The sequence below is a fragment of the Dendrobates tinctorius genome, unplaced genomic scaffold, assembly GCF_039654945.1.
Source record: "Dendrobates tinctorius isolate UK_male_01 unplaced genomic scaffold, ASM3965494v1 ptg000040l, whole genome shotgun sequence".
Classification (NCBI taxonomy): Eukaryota; Metazoa; Chordata; class Amphibia; order Anura; family Dendrobatidae; genus Dendrobates; species Dendrobates tinctorius.
The window spans coordinates 5,605,641-5,630,462 of NW_027361708.1; the positions used below are offsets into that span (position 1 = coordinate 5,605,641).

Genomic DNA, 24,822 nt, shown 5'->3' on the forward strand with positions numbered 1-24,822 from the left:
AGTTTTTTACATGTTTTTGCATGTTTTAGGAACCCTCTAAGGATCTGTTCACATGCTGAGGTGGATGGTTGCGGTTCAGGGCCGGACTGTGTTTAGAAAGCAAACCTGTCATAGAAACCTCACCAGCCTACATGTAAAATATTCCTCCCCATATTGTGGAAAAGTAGTAGTACACAACTCCTAGTGTGTCAAATTTAGTTTTTACTTGTTAGCGTCTGCCCACACCCTCCTAGGTATATAGAAACCTTACTACTACATGAACATGAAAACACTAAATAACATGGTCAGGGAGAGATGTGCACTGACTTTTTCAGTCAAGAACAAGTGCATACTACTGTACATCTATACAAACACTAATTTGACCTACTCTACACCATACAGTGACCATATAATGGACAAGCTCTACACAGGATTTCTGCTGGGTACACTGTGTTCCTCTATATCCACTGCATGTTGTACCACTGGGTTCCTTTTCCTATGGGCAATAGTATTTTCCTCACTGTCTATGGATTCCTGGATAGCTTAGTGAACTCTTCATGTACTGGTATAAGTGGATGTTTTGCTTTTTTCACCCAAGAGAGATATTCTGCTCTTATCGTATTCATAGTCTGACAAAGGGTACATTACACGAAACATTGCTATACCTCACTCTGTGGTGAAATACCACAACGTTTTTTGGTTATCAGGGTAGGAAATTAAAATCTTTCAAAAAATCTTTTCTTGCATATTCTTGGTGTGCTAAAACAAATTCTTTATATTAATTTTCTGCTAGGCATAATCACGCTGCAGACTACACAAGAGAATATTGCATGATCGGATGCTGTCACAGGCACACTATCTAACAATTAGAGGAACAATGAGCTTTCCTGGTGTGTCTGTTTTAATAAAGAAATTCTGATATTGCATACTTCTGGAACTCTCACGGGATATGTAATAAATATCTGATCAATACGAGTCCCAGCATTGGAATCCATATCTGTCTTAAAAACAGAGGTCTGTGATCCCCTTCACCACTCTGCCTGGTACCTTGACTGCTGACAGTTAGCTACATGACTTCATGTCTGGCTTTCAATTGGGGGCATCTATATCGCCAATCTGCCAACTGGTTGCAGATCAAAACCATACCTAGAACATCTGCCCACTGACAGCAAATCAACTCCCACTGGTAGCAAATCATGAACTCTCAACACTCTAGTATTGGCATCAAAACTCTCACATTCATACTGGTTTCCTATGTCGACTTCTTCCTCTCTGGGGGCATTATTAATATTGAATACTGAATGTGTCATAAGAAAATCAGATTTTTGTGTTACTCCTTAACACTCTAAGTCTAACCTACTTAGGGTTAACTTTAACTGCAAGCGCAGTTTAGGGAGAGGGAGCTGGAGTTAGTGCAAGGTTCAGGAAGTATCAAGTTCGGTTAAAAGAAGTGTGGTGAAGTGACAGCAGCAGTCACATGCAATAGGCTGCTAGGGTGCACTTCTAGTAGTGGTGAAAAATTCCTAGTGCTAGAGGAGTTAGCAAGAGGGATGCTCTACCCATTCAGAGAATTAAGGCTGAAGTTATGTCTGGTACCTGGAGCCAGTGAAGGCCTATGGGCCACAAGTAAGTGTGATGCACTCCACAAACAGCAGCACAACCGGACAGGGACACGTTTTGTCTGTGGGGTGCCAGAGCGAGTGGGATCAGCAGATTGCCCACTGCTACCTCGTATAGGCACCTTACACATGTATTTTTTTTAATATATGCAAATTTTTTTTATGTTCATTGAGATCTGTAACCCCACCTATTGTGAATGATGCATACTGTGCTATGTTTAACTAAAAAACGAGATTTAAGAAATAGATGATTTTCTGATAACATGTTCCCACTAACCCCTTTCTCAATGACCTTTGGACATGATCATTAGACATTTTAATGTAAAAGAAAGTGTTTTAGTCTGTTCATTGCTGCTAATGTACATGCCAGTTTTCTGAAATACCAGGAACTATCATCTAAAATAAAGCTGCCGGTGTGAAAATTGCAAGATTTCTCATTTTTATTTTTAATACCGAGTGAGATATAGAAAAAATTGTCAAAAATATTCTGAAAAATACATTTAAATATAAACCTGATTCAAATAATAAGTTAACATGATGACACATACCTATTAATCCTTTCCTATTGGAAGGAGCGCAGAGAATAATGTATTAGGGAGGTAGGGTGTACAGAGAGCTTTGCAGGCTCCTCTCTCACCTCTCCTGTAAATCATGAGCATTTTCAGAGCACCACCTGTGGTCCTATGACCAAGTCACCACATGCCCTTCAAATTCTCTAGCCATGGAGACTACACTGATAATGCAAGGCTGGCATTGTCAATGCACTTGGCCCACAGACCAATGTCAATCTGCCCAGCAGATCATTCTGGGCCTGATAGGGTTTAAGCCATGTCCATACGGTATGTACAGTAGTTTGTAGGGTTGGTTTTCAATTCATCTGCAGAGTGCATTCCCCATTCGTGGGTTTTGCCCAAATGCAGCTACGTAAAAGTCACACATTTTAAGTAGTTCTCATAGAGTTATTTAAAAGCATTTTTTATGTTTTTCTTCTCTGTAACCTGTTTATTAATTACTGTGTTCTCTGTATTCCCCCTGTATGGACAGTGAGAGAGAAAGACAAGTCTTTAGAAAAAAAGCAAAATTTAATAGGAAGCTCTTGAGTGATCACAGGTGCGTGAAAATAATGTATTTTCCATCTCATGAACTTCAAAATCTTTTTTTTTACAGCAGGATTTACTTTGGTTGCATTGTCCGTGACCTAGATATGCTGCAGTGGTAGGAGCCGCATATCACTCACACATCGCAGTCAGCAGGAGATGAAAGTGTTCGGAGAGATTAGCATAATACTTAACTGTCTTCATCTATTGCCAGCAGGACCACATTGAGGCTTTGCTGGATCTGCTTCTCATCCTCACCATCGACTCCACAAAGTTTGAGGCACTCCAAGTGCTGGCACAGACTCTCAGCATGGCAAATAGAAGCCCCTTCAGAAACAGTTGGTTTTATAAGTTCCTCGGGCACTAAAGTGATTAGATTAAGACATTAAAACAAACTATTAGTAAACACCTACATCCTGGGTTAAAAAACAAACATTAATTAGAAAGCAATTACGGTACTTTAAGTCTACAATCTCACGTCTCTGCATGCAGCTTTAATGGAGTTCAATTTGAGCATGCTTTGTGTTCTTTTTTAAAGCTTTTGAAGCTCCAGTCTCAAGTATTACCCACTTTTGACAATCATTTTTTTACAAGTGCCTCCTAAAAAGATAATTATGGACGCATACCACAACACTTAAAAGCAAAATAATATGTTACGTTTCACCTAGAAAATTCTCAAAATATCAATAAAAATAAAAGTCAAAATAATTTGAACTTTTTAGGGTCTGATTGGCAGGTCCATCCCACAAAATCAGTTGGATTTTTGGTCACAGGTTGCAAGATACTTGTGACGTTGCCTATATAGAGGCCGATACATCAAAGTGTTTAGGCCAGAAAAGTTGACTAGAGTAACATTTCTGGCAAGACGCGCAGAGGCGCACACCATTCATTAGACTGGTGTCCAAAACACGTCTTAATAAATTGGGGTATTAAACTTAAGTGTCATCTTCCTGTTTATTTACAACCAATTCGTAGCTCTAAGTTTTTATTATTATTATCAGAATTACTTATTTTTAAAGCACCATTAATTTAGATGTCCATGCTTTTTGCCATACGTAATTTATTGTTTTTATCTTGACCGAATTTTGGGTCCAGGATTTATGAGTGACCAAAAGAGCCTTGGTGGGAAAGGCCACTTGCATACTCCAGTCTGGGCCTTACAGGGCTAATAACAGGCAGCTAAGAATAGTTCAGCAGAGTCTGTTTTGTGGAAGCTGTAGAAAGACTTCATGGTGGATAGTGTATGCTAAATGCCTGCTATATCAAGTTGGTGAGACCATTTGATTTGCTTTGCCTTACCCAGAGAGAGGACTGTTTTGTTATTCATTTGCGCTGAAGAAAGACTGTTTTCATTTTTGGAGCTGTACAGTTTCTGAAGGACAATAAACTGCATTCTGCTTTGATATGAAACCTGTGCATATCTACAGGTGCATCTCACAAAATTAAAATATCATCAAAAAGTTAATTTATTTCAGTTCTTCAATACAAAAAGTAAAACTCATATATTATATAGAGTCATTACAATCAGAGTGATGTATTTCAAGTGTTTATTTCTGCTAATGTTGATGATTATGGCTTACAGCCAATGAAAACCCAAAAGTCATTATCTCAGTAAATTAAAATACTTTGTAACACCAGCTTGAAAAAAATGATTTTAAAATCCGAAATGTTGGCCTACTGAAATGCATATTCAGTAAATGCACTCAATTCTTGGTTGGGCTCCTTTGGAGACAATTACTGCAATCAATGTGGCGTAGCATGGAGGCAATCAGCCTGTGGCACTGCTGAGGTGCTATGGAAGCCCAGGTTGCTTTGATAGCAGCCTTCAGCTTGTCTGCATTGTTGGGTCTGGTGTCTCTCATCTTCCTCTTGTCAATATCCCATAGATTCTCTATGGGGTTAAAGTCAGGTGAATTTGCTGGCCAATCAAGGACAGTGATACTGTTGTTTGTAAACCAGGTATTCGTAATTTTGGCAGTGTGGACAGGTGCCAAGTCCTGCTGGAGAATGAAATTTCCATCTCCAAAAAGCTTGTCAGCACAGAGAAGCATGAAGTGCTCTAAAATTTCCTGGCAGACAGCTGCGCTGACTTTGATCTTGATAAAACACGGTGGATCTACACCACCAGATGACGTGACTCCCCAAACCATCCCTGATTGTGGAAACTTCACACTAGACCTCAAGCAGCTTGGATTGTGGCCTCTCCACTCTTCCTCCAGACTCTGGGACCTTGATTTCCAAGGTCTACTGTGAGATGAGGTGCTACACGATCATAATAATATGCACACAAGTTGAAGGTTGAAGTGCACGTATACATCGTAGTAATATTATATGTACCAAGCCAGCAACCAAAGGATAATAATGCATTTGAGAAGTCTTTTAACAAACAGTTTCTTAAAGTGGAACATGAGTGGGAGGTTGGTCTTACTGACAGATTCCCTATAAGGCAATGTATGGTGATATTATTTAGACACTACATGATAATATTATTTGTTTTTATTTTTGTGATTGTGCTTTATGTTGTATGTTAATGATAGACAATGTAATAAAATCTGTTGCATCAAAGAAAGGGATCTGACACTGGACATACCAGTGCATCAGCAGACCCCAGAGCATAATAAATAGAAACTGTAAAAAAAAATCCTTATACTCACCTTACCGCTTACACTGGATATACCAGTGCATCCAACATCAGGAAGGGGTTAATTACTGAAAATTAGGCCACCAGGATTTAACGCTCATGGCCTTGTTAAGATGTGACAGGGACTGAATTGGTGACAGTGAAGAGCAGAGGGGAAGAAGTGGTGAGCAGTAAGGTGAGTATAAGGATTTTCTTTTTACAGTTTCTATTTATTATGCTCTGGGGTCTGCTGAGATCCCAGAGCATTATAAGACACATTCAATTCACGGGAAATAACTCTGTGAATTGAATTTCTCAGAAAAACCTACGTGAACAGCCATATTCAAATGTTGCCTGATATCCTCACTAATCACAAGAATAAAAAATAAATAATTTAATCATTCAGTGCCTAAACAAGTAAATTGCAAAAGTAATTATTTTTACAAGTTCTACTCGACAATAGTCATCTATAAAGATGGGACTAACCCTTAAAAGGGAACCTGTCAGCAGGATTGTGCACAGTAACCTACAGACAGTGTCAGGTCGGCGCCGTTTACATAATTAATCTAATATATAAAGCTCAAGTGTGTGTATGTATGTATGTGTGTATGTCCGGGATTGGCATCCGCACCGTCGCAGCTACAGCCACAAAATTTGGCACAGTCACACGTCTGGACCCCGAGAGCGTCCTAAGCTATCTTGTGAGGTGAAATTTTAACCCCACGCGTTCCAATTCACCAAACAATTTTGCCCCTATCTACATAATGGGGAAAAAGTGTGTGTATCAAGCCCCGCCCCTCATTATGATGTCATAATGGTTGCCATGGCGACGCTGATGTCATCATAGGTTGCAAGCCCCGCCGCTCATTATGATTGATGTCATAATTGTTGACTATGGGATGGAGGATGTGTGATGGGTATATGGGCACTGGACTATGGGATGGAGGATGTGTGATGGGTATATGGGCACTGGACTATGGGATGGAGGATATGTATGACGGGTATATGGGCATGGGACTATTGGATGACGGATATGTATGATGGGTATATGGGCACAGGACTATGAGATGAAGGATGTGTGATGGGTATATGGGCACTCGACTATGGGATGGCGAATATGTATGATGGGTATATGAGCATGGGACTAAGGGATGAAGGATGTGTGATGGGTATATGGGCATGGGACTATGGGATGGAGGATGTGTGATGGGTATATGGGCACTCGACTATGGGATGGAGGATATGTATGATGGGTATATGGGCACGGGCCTATGGGATGGTGGATATGTATGATGGGTATATGGGCACGGGACTATGGGATGGAGGATAATTATAATTTGCTATAACTAACCACAGTTAGTTGCTATGCTCGGGCAGCGCCGGGCTCTTCAGCTAGTATATATATACGCATATCTTGAAAAAAGAAAAATCCCTTTCTGCAGGCAGGTACCAGCGTTGGCACCTGCACTACAGAATGATCGCATCTGTAATGTGTTTATAATCCTCTTCTGTCATGTTATCCATAAATTTCTAAAAAAAAATCAGTCTGAAAATGGCATCGGCTGCGCCTGCGCAGTAGCAGCTGTCGGCGATCCAATAAATGCTACTGCACAGGCGCTGGTGGTGCCATCTTGCTAAAGAAAAAAAATTGTCTCCACTAATATGGCGTCGCCTGCACAGTAGCATCTATTGGATTGTCGATAGCCGCCACTGTGCAGGTGCGGCGGCGCCATTTTCAAACTGATTTTTTTTTTTTAGGAATTAATGGATAACATGAAAAAAGATGATTACATACATATTATATATGCGATCGTGCTGCAGCGCAGATGCCACTGCTGGCGCCTGCCTGCAGAAGGGGATTTTTTTACAATATAAATATAGCATTCATTATGTAAACTAGGGGGCCAGTCGGTATGTAAACTAGGGGGCCGGTCAGTGAGGGATCAGTGACTTGTCAGAAGCCATACTGATGAATACCTAATCAGAGCACCACATGAAGACCCTCCACAGGCCGCCCCAGAGCACGAGCATATCATTAACTCAAAACAGGTAATAAAGATTAAACAACAACCACAAGATGGATTTCATCAACCAATGCATCATTGTAATCAGTATAATGGAGCTGACCTGACACTGTCTGTAGGTTACTCAGAACAATCCTGCTGACTGGTTCTCTTTAATACTAGATTTGCATCCTATAGGTTTGATTTGTATGATTATAGCAGTGTGTCAAAATCCCTACATTAGCAATGAACTGAAGCACTGTGCAGGGTTAACAAACATGAAACAATGCAGATGCTTCGTCTTGTCTCTGAGGGAACATCAGCAGAATCACACCATATGTACAATGACATGCAAAAGTCCTTGAAAAGGCTCCATCTGTTTTGTTGTAGATTCTGTTACATAATTGTACCAAATTCAGGATAAAAAAAGCTTTCTGAATGAATCCTGCTACATACGTTAGTGACCTCTCTCAAACCTGTATTGTTTATGATAACCCGCCTCATGCTAATGACATTGTTCAGCCTATTAGTTTACATAATATTATGACTAATACACAATTGACCTTGGTCCATCAAGGCAGAGATTGAATGCAGATATTTTTACATGTCTGTGATTTGCTCTATTCATTCCTATTAAAGTTACAGAGGCAGCCAATTCATTCTTTGAATATTCCAAGAATGACTTTGATAAGACAAAACCTTTTAAAAGGTTAGCAGAATAAATGAAGTATTGTAATGGGGAGTCCGATCCCTCATAGACTGTAATTGTTTTGAAAAAGCGTCTAGATCAGCCAAAATGCGATTATTGCACATATAAGTAAAGAAAGTATACTCAATATGTAAAGAGATGCACATACTGCCCATGTTCCCCCTTGAAGATGTAAGGAGGTGGCGGGGACCCTCATGTACCTACTCTCTCCTGAACGCTGTTCATCAGTGTCACATGCGGCACCCTGACGTTTTATTAATGTTTTACTAATGTGTGCACTGTAATGTAAATGTATTGTGTATATGTTTAGGATTAGGGATATAAGTTAGCATAGAGAATATAGCAGGACTAGAATAGAGGGGTGCACATTAGAGAGAGAGCATAGGATAGATGTAAGAGTAGTAAGGTATTGGCAACATAGGAGTTAAGTAGATGGGAGGGGCACAGAGCAGAACAGCACAGAGCAGGGAGATATAGGACAGATACTTCCTGGTTAGTCTGCCCAAGGACAGAATGAATACAGTGAGACAGTTACAGGCTGTGGGGGATAAGTCTGCAGATGGCAGTAAGGGCCCCCCCGGCTGAAGAACAGTGTAAATGAGCACCAGCTCAACAGGATAATCCCCAGGAAGGATTTGGGGTCTAAGACCGAGGAGGGAGCAGCTGAGATGGCGCTCCTGGCATCTTTCCCTATTGGGACTGGACAAGGGGCTGACAGGGAGCTGGTGATTCTGAAGGTACAGATGGGACATGAACTGTCCAATGGGACTGCCCAGATAAAAGAGGAAGGAAAAGTACAGGAAACATTGCCCTGTGTGAACTGTGCTGCTGATGTGATGTATGCCTTGCTGTTTAGTAAAGTTCAAATGTTGGAAAAGAACTGTGACTTTATAATGTTTAAAGGATACTGGGAGCCAGAAGCTAGAGTAACAGAGGTAACCAACTGTATAGCAGTACCAGAACTTTATTTATCATTTCATGTACAAGGTGCCGGGGTGCTCATTGACTGTTGCCTAATGGACTCACCACGACTACCACCACATGCCACCTTGTTACAAAGACACACGTATTTTTATAATATGTAATGTATATTTTGACATGCGTTATTAGTGATGACATTATAGTTTAACCAAGAGCAGTTAAGGTTAATGTTTGGGACTGGCCCAAAATAGGAGGGGGCTAAAGCGAAGGGACAGAGACAGTTTCTTGTCAGGAAGTCAGATAGGGCCAAGCGTGCGAGAGAAGCAAACCTAAGGTCTGACTGATCAGCATAGCTGCGTAATGTGGGTGCCTTTGATGTGAGATGAGACCAAGGCAGGGGATAGCTTGATCCAGAGTAGAAAATAGAAAAGTGACAGAAGGACAGAAGTGATGCAACTGAGATGCATCCTAGGACAGGATGCCTAGCAGAACAGCCCTGAGTTTGTAACTCAGAGAGGTAAAGGTCCAGGACAGAACAGGAGATGGGAGGCAAACAGAATGCAAGCAGAAAAGCTAAGTAACCGGCCATAGTGGCAAACTAGTTCTTCTAAGAGGAAAAGAGGATGCGGAACCGCGGATTGAAGTAAAGGACTCTCACTTACTGTACTGTAGTACCTTGAAAGAAGTAAGCTTGGAAGAAGTAGAGATACTGTGAGTGAGTGAGTGAGTGAGTGAGTGAGTGAAGATACTCTGTATTGTAAAGAAAACGTTTGCTAAGTTTTGCAACCGCTATCTATTGTACATGTTCCAACCAAGTTAATATTAATATTAATGTTTATATTCGAATGGTGGCCTCCCTCAATGAACTGCCTAACATCCAGTCCTGGTCAGCATCATGCGTCCTGCAAGGTCGTACCACCGTCATAGACAAAGCCCACACACCCAGCAAGGACACCCATCTTCACGTAGCGTACAAGGGAGTAAAATATGAGAACATCGCCCACGGCTACTGCTCCTCACCATGTTACAAATACATGTCTAAGTAAACTTAACATCATCCTGGAGTAGCAGTACCCAGCAGGGGGGGAAGAGGGGTGAATGTCCTTTGGGCTGGTCACCCCGCAACTGCTAAAGGAGGAGTCTCATCATGCACCTTATGCTTCCGGGCCTGCATGGGAGTCAGACTGTTCTTTCCAGAAGACTGTCTCAAATTGACGGTGTCACTGTCAGAGGTAACATTATCCTGCTGTGACCGAGATGAATGATATACCATATACACCATAACTCCCTCTGCTTTCTCCCCACTACAGAGGCCATTTGTGTCCTGTGCTTGTTAGTACTACAGCCTGGATGGTTAATGGCAGTGGTAGTTATGGTGCAACTACTGCTGTTAGCGGCTCCCACCCTCTTAGCCAAAGTATGACTTTTTACATTAAGGCTATGAGCACACGTAGCAGAAAATTTCTGCTTAAAATCCGGATTCCCTTCCCCAGAAACATGCGCGTTTTTTTCTACGTGTTTTCCGCGTGTTTTTTGCGCAAAAAACGCACTTTTTTATGTGTTTTTTTCCACGTGGTTCCAGACCCATAGAAATGGCCAGAAATGCGGAAAAATCCGCAAAATTAATGAACATGCTGCCTTTTTTACCGCAAAGCGTTTTTTCGCGGTAAAAAATGCATCAATATGCAAAAAAAGTGCAAAATGCATAGAAATCAATGGGGAGCTTATTTTTAGGCAAATCCGCTAAAAAAATGCTAAAAAACGCTGTGTGCACACAGCCTTATACTACCCCATCCATTGCCATGGCCACTTTTCCTTTTACCAAATATTTTGCACAACACTATAATTAACTTTACAACCTTGCTTACTTTAATGCTATTGATTAGAAAAAGGTTCTACGAAATTCAGTATTGTCAACATTTTGGAAATTTTTCTTGTGTTCAATGAGATATTGATTAAAATCTAACTTTTCAAAGTATTTCGGTTTGAGGCTAAAATAGAACCATATCCATAGGGATTTGTCATATAAATGAAGTATGTTTCCTACCAGTGAAATTCTGCTGAACCCTTCGTAGCAGTTCCTGTTTTTTTTAAATAATTTTCCTCTTCACCCCAGCCGTATTTTCAGCACAGCAAAACAGTGATTAATTTTTCCTGACTTTTATGGATTTTTATTTCTAAATAAGAGCCTTTTGCTGTGATCACTGCTTCCTGGCAATCAAGTAGATAACTATTATGGAAGTCAAGGCCATGCTTTTCTGGAGGGTTGAATGAAGCCTGCATATTAGTTGCTTTGACTCTCAAAGATCTTGCATCCGCTTATCATCATAAATGAGCTGACCGTAGAGAATGAAAAAGGTTCATATACAGTAGAATAAGGTGGAGCAGTGAGGGTTAGCTGCTAGACTCTGTGATCATTTACTGTAGAGAGCTGAACTGACAGTAGTATTCACGGCCCTTTGAACTCAACCAACCTATTTCTGTTCCTTTTAAGTGTAGAGCTGCAGTTAGTTCCCATCCATCAAAGAAATGAAAAAGAATTTATTACCTTCTAAGCTGTTTCTGGTAACTCTTGAGAGGTGGTTTTGTAGCATGCATGGAACATTTACCATACATATGGATAAGAGAAGTCACTTAGTAATCACAAAGGCTGAAATTGAACCAGCTGTTACTATCTTCCTCACTTAATTGCCCATATGATTTTCCTGAACATCCCCCATCCTCAGGAATCCAGTGCCTCAGCAGGTCTAACTGTCTCTCACATTCGAAACCTTCGAATTCGAAACATCATGTCCTCACTATATCTGAAACTGAACCTGTCAAAGACTGAACTCCTTGTGTTTCCTCCCTCTACTAATGTACCTATACCCGACACTGCCATTTCTGTGTGTGGTTCCACTATTACTCCCCAGCAAGATGCCCGCTATCTTGGGGTCATACTTGACTCCGAGCTTTCCTTTACCTCCCAAATCCGATCACTGGCTCGCTCTTGTTATCTGCACCTTAAAAACATTTCTAGAATTCTACTTTTTCTTACTTTTGACTCCGCAAAAACTCTTACTGTTTCTCTTATTCATTCTCGTCTCGACTATTGTAGCTCTCTTATAATCGGTCTCCCTCTTACCAAACTCTCCCCTCTCCAATCTGTCTTGAATGCTGCAGCCAGGATCATATTCCTCACCAATCGTTACACTGATGCCTCTACCTTGTGCCAGTCATTACACTGGCTACCCTTCCACTCCAGAATCCAGTACAAACTTATTACCTTCACCCACAAAGCTCTCCATGGCTCAGCACCACCCTACATCTCCTCCCTCGTTTCAGTCTACCACCCTACCCGTGCCCTCCGTTCTGCTGATGACCTGAGGTTAGCATCCTCAATAATCAGAACCTCCCACTCCCGTCTCCAAGACTATACATGTGCTGCACCAATTCTTTGGAATGCACTTCCCAGGTCAATACGATTAGTCCCCAATCTCTACAATTTTAAGCGTGCCCTGAAAACACATTTATTCAGACTGGCCTACCTCCTCAACACAGTAACCTAATCTATCCCTGTGTGGCACAGTCAAAAGCTTTACCATATCCAGGTTCCCTGCATCATGTTCCCACATGATTTATGCATCTATTAGCCCTCTGTGTCTGTACTGTTACATACTTAACATTATGGCTGGTCCGAACAATGAAGGCAACTGTTGCCACCCACCTTTTGTGTCTACCTTTTTTCCTCATAGACTGTAAGCTTGCGAGCAGGGCCCTCATTCCTCTTGGTATCTGTTATGATCTATGTGATTATAGTTATGCTGTAATGTCTATCGTCTCTGTACAAGTCCCCTCTGAAATGTAAAGTGCTGCGGAATATGTCGGCGCTATAGAAATAAAATGTATTATTATTATTATTATTATTTGGACACAACCTGAAAACTCATCTCTTCAGGAAAGCCTACAGCATGAAATAACCCCGCTGTCACCTCACCACCACCAGACTGTCTCCTTCCAATTCACATGTACAGCACCATGAAATTGAATGGTGCTCTAAAAATAAATAATTATATAGAAATCGTTATGCAACTAAAATATATGTAAAATATAGTTAATTATATAACATTTATTTCTATACTTATTTATATGTTAAATGTAGAATAACTAAATCTACCTACTCATCACAATAATAACCAAACATTTTTTAACGTATCAATCTTGATTATGAAATGTTGAGTACCAGTGTTTAAAAAGCTTAAAATAAGAAAAATACATCATCCTCATCGTCCAGCAGCCAGCTGGGCATGCATACTCATGGAGGAGCCAGCACAAATAGTAAGTGCTTCACGCCCTGACACTATTTGAACATAGCCTTTAGCACAGCCACCAAAGCAGAAGATGTCTGCCGAGAATAGCTTTTGTGCTGCAATAAATTAAGTTATTGGTCTCACTTCACGGGAACTACATGTTTGGACAAGGGAACATGTTAGGGATATTTTGTTAGCAAGGGAGGGGGAGGATCCCTCAAAACTTTAAACTATTCCGAGAAATTTCAGGACCTTCTATGGCTGCGTTCCAAGTCAATTTCTGGTACGTGGTATAGCAAGTATGTGGGCGCTAGATGGAACGCATATGCACCTCTTTATTCTCAAAGACAATGCATGCATGGGTGTGCCATAATATGAGACGGTGACTCCTAGATCCTGTGTCATCTGAGCATGCGTGGATACACGATGATGCGCCAGGATTCGCTGCAAGGTGCCTGCGCAAGGTGGAACGCAAATGCAAATGTGTTCCACTGGAATATTATGTCATAAACCAGAAAAAGGAAATAGTGCTCCTATAAATAGAAGGCCTAGTACAACGATCATACATGGCTGCCACTGGTTTCCTGGTGTATATGGCCGGACATTGTTACCCTGCTGCCTACTGACTCTCTTAATGACTGAATCATCCTCTATGGTCAGTCTATAAGCTAATTTTATCATATTTCTACTTATCTTTTTTGCCATAATGTTAGCTGAGTATGTTCTCCTAATGAACCCACTGGAGAGGAAATGCGTAGACAATATGCATTCCTGGATGGTAATTTGCACATAGATGCTAGTAAGAGTAATATGCTTTTGAACCATAATACGTTTATTGTTGGAACAAGGTTGCAATTTTATAAACTATTGCTAAACTATTTTATTGGTTGCAACAACATATATACTGTATATATATGGATATTGACCTTTGTAACTACATCGTTTTATGAATTGATACATGCACCTCGCATTCATTTTACAGTTTTTATGGTTGAGTAATTAGCTGGCGGAGTCATATATAATCCTATTGTGGATTATTACCATAAACTAGCTTGAGTTATCTACTAATCTATGGAGTCTACCAGCTTCGGTCTACAGGTTGTAGAAAGTTTCACATTTACATCTGTGCCAAACTAGTCTACATGCTTTATTTTGGACACTGCCTATGTTACTACAAACCCTTTTTTATACTTATTATTGCTGTCTGTTTATGTTAACTTTTCCCTTTCTTCATAGGGCCATGTAGGGCCAGATAGGAATAGCTGACAGTGAGCAGAGGTGCCTTCTGCACAGGTTTACGGTGTCACCCTCCACGCCGAGCTAGGGAAACACCAGTTGCTTTAAAGGGTGAATCTATATTCCCTTTGCTTATACTCAGATAGGCAATGTCTGTCGGCATTGTATTTTATTTTATTAATGGTATATTTTAATAAATTACAGTATATTAAATGTTATGTTTTAACATGCTGTATTTTTTTCATAAGTGTTTAAGTTGGTGATACTTAATTTTTTTCTTGCACTTACTACTTGTAATCAGTGAATTCTGCATTTCTGATACATGGTATTGACAATTCCCACTGGTATTGGGGTGGCGGGAGGATGTGAAACAGATGCTTTCACAGTTCAAATGTTGATGGATTATGACATTGAATACAATGTCATCTGTGGGATTAAATGAAAAATTAAGCTTTGCTTCATTCCTATAAATATGACATCTTTGTATTTTGATTAATGTATTTTAATGATCTGTTTATTTTTGTCTTGTTTTATGTTTTCTTTTAATGTGTTGAAGATTTATATGACTTTCAGCTAAATTCACAATTAGGAACATTTGTTGCCGCAATTAATGAGGAGAGAATCTGAATAAACAAGATATTGGAACCTATTAATTATATTCACCTTTTAATAATTTATACTATATTTACTATATCAGTTTTTTGTTTTTATTTTTTTATTAATTAAAGTTTCTTTATAAATTCTTATATTTTTATATTCTCATTTATTATGATTCATTACACTGTTTAAATACTTTTGCACTTAGCACTTTATCTACTAGATGTCACAGTGCATTGTTCTCTGAATACATTTATTGTACTCACTAATATAGCGCCATTAATTCCACAGAACTTTACGGTCCTTATAACTGTCCCTACTGGAACTCTAGATTCCCTATCAGTTTGTCTTTGGAGTGTGGGAGGAAACCGGAGAACACCCACACAAACACGGGGAGAACATACAAACTCTTTGCAGATGTTGTCCTTGGTCGGATTTGAAACCAGGACCCCTGTGCTGCAAGGCTGCAGTGCTAACCACTGAGCCACTGTGCTGCCCTTTTTTAACCCCTTCACAACATGTGACGTACATGTACAGCAAAGGTCATGTCTTTCCCTTTGATGTGGGCTCCGGCGAGGAGATTTGAACAGCTGATATATGCCCTTAACAGCCGAAGGTGGAATTGCGATCCACCCATGGCTGTTAACCTGTTAAATGCCGCTGTCAGTCTCTGACAGCGGCATTTAATGTGATCGTGCCATAAGCGTGTCACTGACCCTGCCCATCGGTGCCCATGTTACATGACTGAGGGTCGCTAATGGGTTGGCATGACAACCAGGGGTCTGCAGCAGACCCCTGTGGTTGTCATTACCGGATTGCTATGAGTGCCACCCAGATGTTGGTGTTCATAGCAAGTGAGCATTCCTGCTACTGAGAGCAGGGCTACAGACCTGCTCTGTGTAGCACAAGCGATCGGATGATCGCAGCTTGTACATTGTCTTATAGATTTTGATATGCTGAACACGAATATGTGCTCCAAAAGTCTGTATCACGTAAGGTTTTTAAGAAACAACAGTTTATAGTCTACATTATGACGTCTGAGACACTACATACATGTGCATCGATGTCAGTAGCAATAGCAATTGTTCAAAAGTGTTTTGCAGATGACTTCTCGAATAAGATTCCAGCAATAGTCAGCCAGCATTACTGTACTCCACTTTCCCTGGTACCTTTTCTCCATCAGCATAATTTCTTTGTGAAATCCTTCACCATGTTCATCACTAACGGTACCGAGATTGGCTGGAAAAAAGTCCAAGTGAGAATGTAGAAAATGCATTTTTAGTAACATATTGCATTTCATCAAATGATATGCTGTGAGCATGTTGTCCACGAGTTGTTCAAAGTTCGGTACCCTGATGTTGCCAAGGAAGTTGAAGGTCACATCTTTAAAGGCTCTCCATGCCACTTGTTCAGCACCTTGCAAAAGACAATCAAAGCTACTGTCATTCATTATATCTCTGATATGTGGGCCAATAAAAATACCTTCTTTAATCTTTGCATCACTTATGTCGCAAGTAAGAAAAGGCTTCCGATTTTTTGTTCATTGCTTTGACAAAATTCTTCATAAGCCCAAGTTTAATATGCAAAGGAGGGAGAAATATATTTGCTGGATCAACGAGAGAATTATGTTTAACATTCTTCTGTCCAGCAACCAGTTTTCGTGGAGTGGCCAGTCCTTTCTGAAATAGTGCATTTCTCGTGCACGACTGTTATGAATGGGTCACCAAGGAGAAAAAAGCAAAACAAGCTAAGCCACAGAAAACCAGAGTGGTTGGTAACTATGCAGATTGCAGATCCCTGATCTTACCACACAACTAGCAGTAGCCGTGGAGCATGCCTACGATGAACCTAGATGCCTCATCACGGCCGGAGGACTACATAAGCCTAAAGCAAGAAAAGGGAAAACTAACTGCCCCAGAGCAGACCCCAAAGGAATAGGTAGCCCCCACACATGTATTGACAGTGAAACAAGATGAAGGCACAAGCACAGGCAGGAAAATAGGCTGAGCAAATGATGGGGACCAAACTAACTAGACAGGAAAGGAAAGGGAAGACACGGTCTGCAACCTGCAAAAAAACCCTACAAAAATAATGTCCAACGCTTCTGATAGCAAAATTAACCCTGAAGTCACTAGACTTCTCCCACTATATTAGCACTCTGAAATATTCTGAGACAGAGCAAAAAGAGACCGAACTAGTAAGGGACAAAAAGCCAATTGGCAAAATACTGATAAATAAGAGTGGAAATTCAGCTCAGCCCCCAGCTGGGGCTGGCAGACCACACAAAAACTGAATAGACCAACAAAATCAAGTGTGAACATTAGCAGAAAAACTTAGCTTTAGATGACTGGAACAGAGCTGAAAACCAAGAGCTGACAAGCCAGAAGGAATCACCAGCAATTGAATAGGGCGTCGGCTGTCTTAAATCCAATCTGAGAATCCTGAGATCCAATCGTCATCCTCATTCTCCGGTGGCAGATCTCCACCGATCAAACCAGCCGCACCACCTCCCGTCACCACCAGAGGGAGTCCAGAAGGGGAACTCACAACTGGTGAACCCGAGAATGAACTCACAACACACGACTGTCCCACTCACAAATAAAACAATACTTGATCTATCCAAGCTGCAGTCCAAGAAGAAGTGCAACAACTTTTAGATCACCACATATGTTCCAGTTATAATTTCTATAATTAATGTGGGTGAACAGTAACTACATATTCTCATATGTTTCTTTGATGTGTATGGCATGTCCAGTAGGTATAGAAGGATAGATATTTCCATTGTGCAGTAAAACAGCCTTCAGACTTAAAACTGATGAGTCAATGAACAGTAGCCAATCCTTTGGGTCATGTTCACATCCAAGAGTATCAAACAACCCCAAGACGTCATTGCAAAAGGTTAAACTGTCGACATGGTTGAAAAATTGACTAAGGTCTTCTTGACGACTTCAAAAACATAAACTCTTGTTCCTGGTAATAAGAGATCCGTTCTTGTAGCCTTGATCACAATAATTCTGCCTGCCTCGTTGACAATTTCAAATCTCTGACCAAGTCACTCAGATCAGGTTGACTGAACAGATGTGGATTAGATATAGAAGGCTCAAAGTCTGGGTCTGCAGCAGTTTCATTTTCCACTGACATTGTTAGTTCATCTTTGTCGTCCTCCATTGTCCATACTTTGGGCGGCTTTGGATCATAAAGACTTTTATCGTGTGGCACTGGTCTTGTGGCTGAAGGAAGATTAGGATATTCTATTGATTTCTTTGCTGAATTTCCTGTTACATTTGTGAGGCAGAACTAGCAATCTGTTATATGATCTCTATGCTCTCTCCATATCATTGGGACAATGAACAACATTGAAGGTAGTGATCCATTCAGCCATGCTCTAAGTATGTCAGTATTGTCTTTTGATTCCTCCCCTGCCCAGTAGATGTGGTATGCTCCGTACTTGGTCAGCCGAATGATTCACTGCGCCTGTGCGGATTCGCATAATAAGTGCTTTCATATGTGTAGATCAGCAATTTATGTTATTTCAGTGGAAAATTCAGAATATACTGTTTCAGAAAGAGTTCATATATGAATTTTTAGAATTATAACAGAATATTATGTTTCATATCATTTCTCAAAAACCTTACGTGATAGGAAAAATCTGAAGTAATTTCTGAAATCAACATGAAAAAATCTATCAGGAACACTCAAAATTGTCCGAGGGTCAAAACTTTGGTAACACAGTGCTATTAAAGCAAGTGTAAAGTTAAAAAAAAAGTTTTGAAAAATATTAAAAAAAAAATATATATATATATATATATATATATATAAAAGTTCAAATCATCCCCCATTCAAAATAAGATAATTAAAAAACCAAAGCACATATTTGGTATTGTCACGTTCAGAATCACCCAATCAAAATATAAAAATAATTAATTTGATCGGTAAACAACATAGCGAAAAAAAAATCAAAACAGAATTTCGACTTTTTTGGTCGCCGCAACATTACATTAAAATGCAATCATGGGCGATAAAAGATCGTATCTAAACCAAAATGGTATCAATAAAAATGCCAGCTCAGAGTGCAAAAAATAATCCCTCACCCATCCCCAGATCACAAAAAATGCAGACACTATGGGTCTCAGAAAATGACGCAATTGTTTTTTTTTTTTTTTAAATGTACTTTGAATTTTTTTTCACCACTGTAATAAAAAGCAACCTATACATATTTGGCATCTACGAACTTGTAATCACCTGGAGATTCACAATGGCAGGTCAGTTTTAGCATTTGGTGAACATGATGAAAAAAACTCCAAAAATAGTTGTGGAAGTGCAGTTTTTTGTAATTTCACCTCACTTGGAATATTTTTCCCACTTTACAGTACGTGATATGGTAAAACAATGATGTTGTTCAAAACTGCAACTGGTCTTGCAAAAAACAAGTCCTCACATGGCCATATTGGTGGAAAAATAAAAAAGTTGTGGCTCTGGAAAGCAGGGGAGCAAAAAACAGAAATGCAAAACGAAAAATGGATGCGGCGTGAAGGCATTAAAATTAACCAATCTGCCTAATATTGAAAATCTGCGCAATCTCAGTTTGTGCACACGCCACCACCTGTGCCATTTTGCTGAAGACACAATTGGATGTCAATCTGCACATGTGCCTCTACCAGCACCATTTTGCTGAAGACCACTGGCAGATGAATGTGCAAAAGCGCCGCCAGCGGCAAGGGCGGCACGAGCACCAGTTTAAAAAAAGAAGGCTCGGACAAACGCGGAGGGGTGGCTGCAGAGCCAAAAATCCTACCTAAAGTCACTCCTCAAAGTCCCATCCAATGAATGAAGGGGATATGGCACTAAAACATTTAACGTGAATTTAACAAGAACCAGGATGCAAATTTGTTCCCTACAGTTATCTATTAAATCAGTATAAAAACACCATTATGGCCATACCTTAATTTTAACATACTAAATTGCAATGACAGGTTCTTTTTAAGGCTGGTTTCACATTAGCGTTTTTTAGCGCAGCGCATCATGCGTGTCCATGCACATGCGTCATGAGCACCTATGTTTAACATGGCGTGCGCATGGTCTAACGTTTGCACCCGTTCGTATGCGTTTTTGTGTGCATGCATTTTTTTAAGGTGTGCCTAGGCGCGCCGGATGCAACCTGTTGCATTTTTGGGTCCATCCAACGGTGTAAAAAAAACGCATGCTACAGTCTATGGGAACGCAGGCGTGCGCATGGACATGCGCACGCCTGCGTTACAAAGAGAATGCGTTTTAAGAGTTAGCATGGCTAGAAACTGGTTAAAATGCATGCACCTAAAAAAATGCAAACGCATGATGCTCTTTTTGCATGCGTTTCTATTGCGCGCAAAGCGCTGCGCTAAAAAATGCTAATGTGAAAGTAGCCTAAGAAAATTAGCAAAGGAATAAAAAAATCCATTATCTTCAGATTTAACACAGCATTTATGTCTGCACTCCTTCAAAGTTACATCTACAGCTATTAGGTTGGAGTCACACACAAGGTAGAAAAATACGGACCGTATTTTACGTCCGTAATACGCATAAATGGTCCCTAAATAGTGCTCCGTATGTCATCCGTTGTCAGTGTGTGGCCACGTATTTTTCTCATGTAAGTATCCGTATGTAATTCATATGGCATCCGTATACCGTTTTTTTTCTCGCAACCTTGCAAAATGGACATTTAATGGTTTTGAGGCCTGCACATAATTTAAATCATCAGCACCAACCCTATTTATTGCCTGAACATCAGGTGGCAGCCTACAATCTGCCCATTTTGGTGCTCTGCTTGTGTGGGTGTCTTGCTGGTTGTTAGCAAACATGTCTGACACACTTCAGTTCAACCCAACTGACCGTGTTCTCTTCAACTGGGTTTTGTCCAGGCGCTTTGGCCAGCCATACCCACTGATTGTGGATCCGAGGAGGAGGAGACGCATGTGGGTCCATCCACTTTTGAGGCAATGACTCACAAGAGGTCATTTTCATCCCCTCTATTCTTCTCTGTGGGATCATCCGGAAAAATGTTACAAATACTGTTGCATGAGCCTTGCAACATTTGATCTACTCTTGGAGACAGTGATAACCTTTCAGGACACAAGGATGCGAAAAGCAATATCTGCAGAGGAGCGACTTCTACTCACTTTACGGTATGTACTACACAACCAAATTCTCTGTGTTCATGATGTGTTGCCCAAAGTATGTTTTTTATTTTGTCCTAAGTTTAATGCCCTCATCTTATTCCAGATATATATAAACTTACAGACCAGAATGTTATGTGTAATGTGTACTGAATATCACGTAGTGATTGTGCGACAAAATATATGTGTGTTAGTAGATATGAATCACTAACAAGTTTGGTATGTATGTACCTGGTGTTTTGTTAATTTGTGCATTCTAAAATGTTCCATTTCTGTTGTTCTTCAGCTTCCTGTCCACTGGCCTGTCTTATGCCGCCCTCCACCATGAGTTTCTCATTGGAAGATCTTCCATTTCTGGCATAGTCAGGTCGACATGTAGTCAAATATTGTCAAGACTACATCAACTCGTCATGCCCCAGCCCAGGATGGAAGACTGGTTGAGGATGTCAAGGGACTTTGAGGAGGCATGCCAGTTTCCTAATTGTATTGGGGCCCTTGATGGCAAACATATCCGGGTGCGTAAGCTGCCGAACTCTGGCTCACAATTCTTCAATTATAAACAATACTTTTCTGCTGTATTGTTGACTCTGGCTGACCCTCAATACAAGTTTATAATTGTTGACATTGGGGCCTATGGAAGGACGGGAGACTCTAGAGACTTCAATACTTACATTATGGGTCGGTGGCTACGCATCAACCAGTTGGATCTACCACCACGCCAGCTACCAGGATCCACTCAAGAATCAGTCCCTTATGTCCTTGTGGCAGATGAGGCGTTTCAGTTAACGCGCAATGTCATGAGGCCATATCCCCGGCGCAACCTGGACCACCGGCGCTGAATTTGTAACTTGCACCTATCACGTGCTCAGCGACTGGTGGAGTGTTCCTTTGGCATTCATTGGGCCAAATGGCGGGTCCTCCAGTCTGCCATTCAGCTGAGTGAACAAAATGTAAATGAAGTAAATAAAGCATGTGGCATTGGCCATAACTTCACCAGGATACATGATTGTTCCTCCTCTGCTTGTGTTGTGCGTGGGTCAGACAATGTACGTAGGGCGAGACCACCTATCAACCCTCAATGTACACCGTTCTCTGGGCTCAAAGTGCGTGATATTTTCACAAATTACTTTATGTCACCTGAGGGGGAAACTTCTTGGCAAGAGCATGCTGTGTCTATGTTGTAAATGTTTGTTTTTGGGCTTTGGGAAACTACATATATTACAACCCCTTATGTCTTTTCTCTGTTTATAAATCAATGTGTAAGCATATGGCAGCATGTCGTGATGTAAGTGCATCATTGATAAAGACAACAACAATTGAAAGTTAAAACTTTTTATGTATCCTTTTTTTTAAAGGCCTTGTGAAGCCTTTTGTTATTTGGCAAAATGGCCAGAATTGGCCTTAGAACACAAATTTTTATAATGTTACAATACAGCATTTAACCACAAAAACACACACAAAGTTATAAATTGTAGTATGTGGGGGGCGAGAAGGCTGCAGCCCAGCCTGTGTTGCCTGATGGCTAATGTGGCCACCTTGGCCCTCGGCCTGTGTGGGGGCATACTCTTGCCCATGATGGAGGTAGTGGGCCGGCTCATGGGCTAGAGATGGATACTGGGCACTATATTGGAGATGACTCTCCTGTTGAGGCTGGTAGGGTCGTGAGTCTAAACTACCAAAATGGCCATGTCATCCCCAACCAGATTGGGACCAGCCTCCAACATTGGCTGGGAACAAGTGGCCATATTGAGGTGCTGGGTTATACCCTGACATTTGGGAATGATGTTGCCAATGTTGGGTAGGGGGGGAAGGGTGTGAGGTGTAGGCCCACGTGTAGGAGGATCCTCAGAAACTGATTAAGCAAGCACTTGGGGGTGTGGGTTAAGACGCATGAGATTCCTGGGTGACAGCTGCCTCCTCTCCAGAAACTCAAACAGCTCATAAGGGGTATTGGGGGGTGTGCTTGCGTCAATTAGGATCTGAATGGATCCTCGCACACGTAGCCGCACCTCACGGGGAAGGGAACGAAGATAATGGGCAAGGCTGCGTATGTACTCCTCCTCCCCATCATCAGTGGCAACTCTGTTACGAGAATTTTGGTCCCCTGTATCAACATTGGTCGTGGTATCAGTGGCAGGGATATGTTGCCTTCATCTACGTCACCTGGATGGCACAGAAGGCTGGGGGGAGTCCTCTAGCCAAACAGTTGGGCTGCTGCTGTTGCCCTGTTCATCCTGGATGTCGGGTGGTGATGCAGCTGATGGTCCTTTTTGTGGCTCTGTTCCTGGTGGTGGTGTTTCTGGTGACGGCCCAGGTTCTAGGGCAGGATCAGGTCGAGCCGGAGAAGTGACTTGGGCCTGGCTCCTTGGAAGGTCACAAAATGGGCCAGACACCTCAACCCCTCCACCTATAGGATCGATGATGGCCTCTGATTCAGACCCTGTCTCCCTTTCAGTGATGTTAGGCTGAGTTCTGTGATTAAATATAAAATGTAGAAAAAGGACATTTTTGATCGGGCCCTATAAAGCATTTGTGTTATGTGGTGTTTTTGCTATATTTACGGTCTGAGATCCATAACTGGAGCGAGGAATGAGAGGTGGTCGAAATAAACTTATATCCACTTTGTGTGGGCCCCTGAACCACTTCTTGCCCGCTGCTGGCACTCACGGCGATACTGCTCACGGATGCTGCGCCAGCGTCTCAACACATCTTCGACTGCAATGTGACATAAAAGAATGAAAACTTACAATTTGCCAAAAACAAGTTTTTGAACTAGTATCAAAGTCATGTGGCCTACTAGGGTGTGAGTTCTACCCAGGGTGGCATATAGCATTGGTGCAACCAGGCCAGATGCACAGGGTCACAGTAGCTCATGTGGCAATTAGCAACTCTTTAAACTGTTTTTGCTAGGCATTATGAGGAGCTTGGGGACAGGGTAACATTCTCTCAGGGTCAAACAGTGGGTCCAAAAATAATTTACAAGCAACAAGAGCCCAATATCAGAAGCACAGGATGTGGGGGGGCCTACTTGTTAAATTTTTTTGGGATGGCAGGTAATTTGACATACATAATTTATGTGCACGTACTTATGTGCTGCTGCTCCTCACATGGCCGATCACCAAAATCAGGGAACATTTTGCGACATATGCGCCTCCATGCAGCCTCCTTTCTTGCCCGGTCGGCATAATGTGCATCCCGTTGGTCCCATAATTCCGGGCGATTATGCACAAGAACAATTAGCAGCTCCACATTCAGATTCTGGTAGGGTGCCATGATGCTGTACTCCGTGGAGGCGTACTTCCTGTATGTCTGGAGCGCTTTTTGAGCTAATTTGCATGTCTAAGCTTCCTGATGATGGATTGGCCCATTTCCTGTGACCAGAAAAAGTTTGGCGTATTTCTTGCAAGTCACACGGGTGGTCCGTGTGTAATGCGATTTTTTTGCGCACCCATAGACTTGCATTGGCGTACTACGGTCGTAATACGCTGACAATCGCAGCATGCTGTGATTGGCATGGACCGTAGAAAATACGAGAGAAAAATACGGCTGATGGGAGCTACCCCATAGAGAATCATTGGTCCGTGGGCAATGCGTTTTTTT

The 24,822-nt window shown here is 41.3% G+C and overlaps 1 protein-coding gene across 3 annotated transcripts in view; it reads right to left on the reverse strand.

The window, feature by feature from the left end:
• LOC141088663 (rap1 GTPase-GDP dissociation stimulator 1-A-like) overlaps nucleotides 1-24,822 on the reverse strand; it is a 327,771-nt gene that overhangs the window by 219,380 nt on the left and 83,569 nt on the right. For all 3 annotated transcript variants that reach the window (XM_073574813.1, XM_073574814.1, XM_073574812.1), the window contains one exon: nucleotides 2,891-3,058. In XM_073574813.1, the coding sequence (XP_073430914.1) occupies nucleotides 2,891-3,058 (168 nt within the window). The remainder of the gene's footprint in view (nucleotides 1-2,890; nucleotides 3,059-24,822) is intronic.